General features: G+C 46.7%; 1 protein-coding gene across 1 annotated transcript in view; it reads left to right on the forward strand.

Annotated features, from left to right (window-relative positions):
• HMGA2 (high mobility group AT-hook 2) overlaps window positions 1-5,376 on the forward strand; it is a 125,656-nt gene extending 120,280 nt beyond the window's left edge. The window contains exon 5 of the mRNA XM_019472546.1: window positions 5,246-5,376. Coding sequence (XP_019328091.1) covers window positions 5,246-5,293 — 48 coding nt within the window. The 3' untranslated portion in view covers window positions 5,294-5,376. The remainder of the gene's footprint in view (window positions 1-5,245) is intronic.
• Window positions 5,377-5,781: the final 405 nt, after the last annotated feature.

The following is a 5,781-nucleotide window of genomic DNA, read 5'->3' on the forward strand; positions in this document are numbered from 1 at the left end:
GAATGGCTTTAACCTAAAGGGGGGTAGATTTAGACTAGATATAAGGAAGAAATGTTTTATGCTGGGGGTGGTGAAACACTGGCACAGGTTGCCCCGAGAGGTGGTGGATGCCCCATGCCTGGAAATATTCAAGACCAGGTTGGATGGGGCTCTGAGCAACCTGATCTAGTTGACGATGTCCCTGCTCATGGCAGGGGTGTTGGACTAGATGACCTTTAAAGGTCCCTTCCAACCCAAAATATTCTATGATTCTATGATTCTAGTTTTGTTGTGACCACTTTGTGGGGGTCCACCAAAAAAAGGAATACAGAGGACATACAAAGACCGAACTAAGCTTGTCTGTTCTTGAGGACACCAGGATGCTACTGGCTGCTTGTACTGCCAGAAAAACAGCCTGCACCAAACAAATGTGGATCACCAAGTGGAGGTCTTGGGCAGCAGGTAGAGCTACATTTCACCTGCGCAGGATGTCATGGGAAAGAAGTCTCTTGGGAACATGGGGTGACTCTGACCTGAAAAGATGCTGTAGTTTAAATATGGTCATTCATTGCACAGCTCCATTCTGGATGGTGCCACCGCTGAGCTGTAGGAATGAGGTGCACATGCTAGTGGTTATCACTTTACATATTCCTGCAGTATACACCAGTTTGTTTTTCCACAGTGGAGAACCTTCAAAAGCAGTGATGCAGCATCATAGCTCTGGAGAGGGTTAGTGGGTCCACACATCTCAACACCGCTGTTCTGTGCCCTTTTAGGTGGCCCAGGGGATCACAGACATCCACACAGAGCAGACAGGCATGACATGGGAGACCAGCGCCCTTCTGGCCTGGCTGCTGGATACCAGATGAGATACCCAGGGCATCTAAAACATCTCTGAGTTCCTATCTTCAGGCAACCAGATCCCACCAAGGATGTCATATTTTGAAATCGTGTGTTGGGCAAGCCCAAATAGGCATACTGGCTGCAGATAGTACTTCTAACTGAAGCCTGCTGTTCTGCCCCCTGATGCTTTTTGTTACCTTCACCGCTGCTAAATCAGGGCTAACAACAGCAGTGCCAGCCCCCCGCAGAGTAGCCCTTCTCAGGGCAGATACCTGCTGTGAGCCATTGGGAAACACATGTCCTTTCTCTCCTGCTGGGACCCAACACCATTGAGAGGTGAGGGGGCTGCACTGGTAGGTTCCAGTCCAGTGTACACATCTGCCAGCCGCTTGCCAGTGATACCTCTCAAGAAAAGACCTGTTAAACATTTGTGCACATAGGAGATTTGGAGAAAGCCTTCTTGCGGCTCTTTTTTGGGAGAGACAGCAGCTCACATCACTCCTGGCTTGGTGGGGCAGTTAAAGCAATTAAGGGTGGAAACAGCTCAGGGTGCTGGCTTGCAGTTTGTCTTATAATATCGCACTGTGACCTGTAGCAACTCAGGATGAACGTACCCGTGCATGGGACAACCAAGGACAGGACGTGCCACATAAAACTGCCTCTGTGGCGCATCCCCGGGTCAGTCAGCCCCTGAGGGTACATGCATGCGGGGCACAGGGATGCGCGGGGAGCCACCTGGGAGTCTTAGCAGCAGGGAGTAAAGCCTGAGCTATGCATCTGAGTATTTACCCTGCCCTTCAGGTGCATGTCCTATTCACCCTGAGGTCTGTGTGGCTGTGGCTGCCCTGTTAGCCAGATCCGACCTGGTTAGTTTGAAGCTTTCTCGGGTTTCTCTTTGCAGTCTGCTAGCCCAGCCTGTTGTGAGCTTGCTGCAGCAGGAAGCAAATAACCAGGGGAGTAGCTGTTCAAGGCAAAACTGGGTCGATGAACATTTACGCTCAGTTAACACATGTCACCATTCGGTCTCCACAACTACAGTGAATGCACCTAAAAAGTGAGAACAACCTGAATTAAGGCTGCCATGTAACCTGAAACCTTTGCTTCTTGGCTGAGTGCTTCCTGTGGTGGTGTTGCTGAATTTATGCTCTGCATGGCTATCACGCTGTGACTGAGTGACTTCGATTTCTAATGTCTGCTCTGATGACCATGTTTTCCTTCTTGATTTTTGCCCTTCTCTTCAACTTGATCGGAAGCACGTCTGGACTTACAAAGTATTTCACTCCAGCCCCAGTTCCTCCTTCGACTTTTGACTCAGGGACAGATCCTACGATGCATGGCTATGCCATCGACCTTGGTGGGTCTGTGAGGACTTGTAAGTGCTTGGAGGGTGCTAGCTGATGGTAAAGCATCCTTTCTCTGAGGTGCCCAGCGCCCTGACGTGCCACACAGTGCACTTCAGTGAATCTCTGGCTGAACCGGCTCAGTGCAGAGCCGGTTTGCAACTTCTACGGGGTGCACAGTTTTCAGAACACCTGCCCCCCCTCCATCTTTTGGGGAGAAGTCTGTGTGCATGTGGGTGCTGTAAAGGCAAAGGGTGGGTTGAGGATCACAGCTGCACAACCTTCTGATATTTGCAACCAGTTTTTCACCAGTGCAAAAAATCCCTCTGTGTTCCTGTCTTATACATCTGCATTTTCTCTTTCAGAACCTCTACTCACTTCTTCCTTTGGGTCCCTCCATGCATATATGTCTGATTTGTATAATCCCTTTGTTTGAGTTGTAAGCACTTCAGAGCAGCAGTCATGTCTCCATCTGTATCTTGACAAGGGACTTACATGATAGGTTGGCTTAAAACCACCCGTCTGTAACTGAGCTATCTTAGGCTTTTGCAAGGAATGAACTTAATGAAAGAAAGTTTTCTTTTTGCTGCACAACAATCTGATCACTTTGCCAGCTTTTCTTCATGAAAAAAAGTCTTTCCCAAGGCTGGTGTGAATTTGAAGTCTGCCAGTCTCAAATATTTTTTAATAATTAGTTTATTATTTAAATATTTGGGGAGGGGTTAGCTTGATTTTTGGTTTCTCATCCTTCCAGATACTACAGGTACACACATTCGTATATACGCAGATGAGAGAAACTCATCCTTCATTACATGAACATACATATGTAGATGAAGGAAGAGCTTCTCATTCATTTTCTTGGTCACTGCAGCAGGGGCTACAAGGAAGAAAAAATATTGTGAGATTCACAGTAAAAATCACTAGAGTGGGCAACTCTCTAACTAAAAATAGCTCTGTGGCTACCCTGGCTGGGCTCTGATGTATGTCCTTCCACATACTTTGCTTCTCCCCCACCCTTCTTATTCCATGATCGGAAGTCCACCTTCATGGAAAATGAGTCCATCAGGTTTCAGTAGTCTCCTGACAAGCCAAGTGTGAAACAAAGTGAGCTGCCGCTCCACAACCATGCGTGCGCAGCCGTCTTCTGGGAAATGACGATGAGAGGCTCAGGGCTGACTGCGGTGCTGTAAGGAATTAAGCGCGTGATCATCATCAAATACCAAAACATGTCTACCTGTATTACGTTAAGAGCACAGAACCCACAGTCGTAATTTTTAACTGAAATGCTTGGCTTGGAGGCAAAGCCGGTGTTTGCCTTGATCATCCCAAGTTCTGAATTACCAAGGCTCAAACCAACATATTTTGCACTCTGTCTCCACGTGCAGCCCAAATTAGCCTTTCGTTAGGTGCCTGTAGATACCATTTTTCTTCCTGACTGAAATGTTGTAACAGTCGCAGCCCCGTTCTGCAGGGAGGGTAAGCAGGGAAAATGCATTATGCATTAATGAGATTCGATGGAGTGTGAGCGCAGGTCCCCCAGTGCCGCCAGGGACGGCGTAAAATTCGCTTAATGGTTTCATGAGGCGGGGGTCATTTTCATAGCAGCACTGTGAATATAACCCTGCTACAAGTGGACACGAGTTGTTGTGAGGAAGAAATTGTTCATCTGCATGATAGATCGGTGTCTTCTGGAATTTAAATATTAATTGAAAAGTCAAGGTCAGAGGGCAGCTGACACTTGACTTTGCTCTCTTTCCTCTGTCCACGGCTTTGATCACGCTACATCTTTCTTTGTGCCTGGTGCTCAAGAGAGTACCCCAGGGTCATGGCCTGTTTCCTAGTCAAGAGGTAAAAACCTACTGGCTTAAATATCAGAGGCCCAAGCTTTAGCAGGGGGTGGGGGTATGAAGGGAGAGGGGGGAGCATTTGCTTCATGCTTTTCACATTTCCCACATAACCCAAAGCAGACTAAACAAAACCAGTGTGAAATCTCATGGCTTGATGCTGCTATGGTTATATTTTTTAAGCTGTCATCCATTCATTTATACTTATGTTTATTCCCTGGATTTACAGCTTTTTTTTTTCGGCCTTTTCTTGTGGGGAGGTGGGGGGGGGGAGGTTGAAACCTTTTGAAAGGGGATTGCAGTGAGCAGTGGCCTATGATTAAAGCCCAGTGTTTTTCCTTGATGCCGCTCCTCCGCAGCAGTGTCACACATGGTAGCATTTAGGAGCCCTTCACAGCTGAGGTGTTTCAAACACTAATGAATGGAAGTTTGGTCATATAACGCAGGCAAGCTTTAAGGCATGCTTTGCTGAATGGTGTACTGTAGTGGCCTGGGAAAGGAAGAGAGTTATAAATTGTGTCAGTTAGCCACCCAGACAAAATGAAGCCATGTGGAAAATCAAATCTATTAAAGTATGAAGACTGTTATAAGCTGTTTTAAGCTGGTCATTCTTAAAAGGTCTCAGTTGGCTGAGGGAGTAAATTCCTGTTTTTCCTAGATCTTTTTCACATGCTGTCTCAGGCGATGATGTGCAGCATTTGATAAAAAACAACTTTTCACTGACAGCCCCTTTTATCAGAAATGTTTTGCCCCCAGTTTACTGCCCACGTCCTGGAAGGTACTGCACAGTTGTTAAATAAGCAGTGTAAGAGCATCGCATTTGGGCAGGCTTGCTGAAGTCGAACATGAAGGCAGCGGTGGGCTGGAGGAGGACAGCGAATGAGGAGGAGAAGGCTTCCCAGAGCACCCACTTAACATTGGATACCTGCTCAAAATGCTTTCCATTTTCTAGCGGCCCACGTCTGTTGGCTGTTAAGAGGGCCGTGACAGAGCACAGCACAAATTATTTTTTCGTGGCACCCCCTGGGGTAGGAGGAAAGCCTGGCAAACTAAAGCGGGGTGACTGGAGAGCGGGAGACCTTCCCCTCCTCCCCAAGGTGGCCTCTTGAGATGTCACAGCAGCTGTAAAGGGCATTTTGTTAGCTCAGGAGGTAATTGTCAGCTGTGTGAGAGAAGAGTGAGGTGGCAGCCTAAGACGCACGGTCGCCACTATTTATTTTTTCTGTTTGTGTATTCTAGGAAGAGACTGAAGAAACGTCCTCACAAGAGTCTGCAGAGGAAGACTAGGAGGCCGCACCATGCAATTTCTACCTCATCAGCAGTTGGGTCTTTTGAAGGGAGAAGACACTGCCTTGACCACTTATTTTCTATTGCCATGGTCTTTCCACTTTTGCCTGGGGGAAAAAAAAATAGCATAACCTTAAAAAGGATTTGACTAATCATCTTCTTTGTAATCCCTTCACGGTCCCAGGTTTAGTGAAAAACTGCTGTAACACAAAGGGGACACAGATTAATGATGCAACTTTTAATTACTGTTTTCTTTTTTCTTAACCTACTAATAGTTTGTTTGAGCTGCTAAGTAAGGGTGAATGGGTCAAGAAGAGCTCCAAATCAGGTTTATGTCATTCACTGCACTGCATATAAACAAGAAACTTGTAACATAGTCATTATAATGGGCATTGAAATAGGAAAGGCTGGGTGTGTAACACTATAGCCTTGCAACACTTCCAGCAACCCACTCCCTACTTAGTGAACTCCCTGTTTTAGAACACCAA

This window comes from Aptenodytes forsteri, unplaced genomic scaffold (genome assembly GCF_000699145.1).
Source record: "Aptenodytes forsteri isolate BGI_AS27 unplaced genomic scaffold, ASM69914v1 Scaffold4, whole genome shotgun sequence".
Taxonomy (NCBI): domain Eukaryota; kingdom Metazoa; phylum Chordata; class Aves; order Sphenisciformes; family Spheniscidae; genus Aptenodytes; species Aptenodytes forsteri.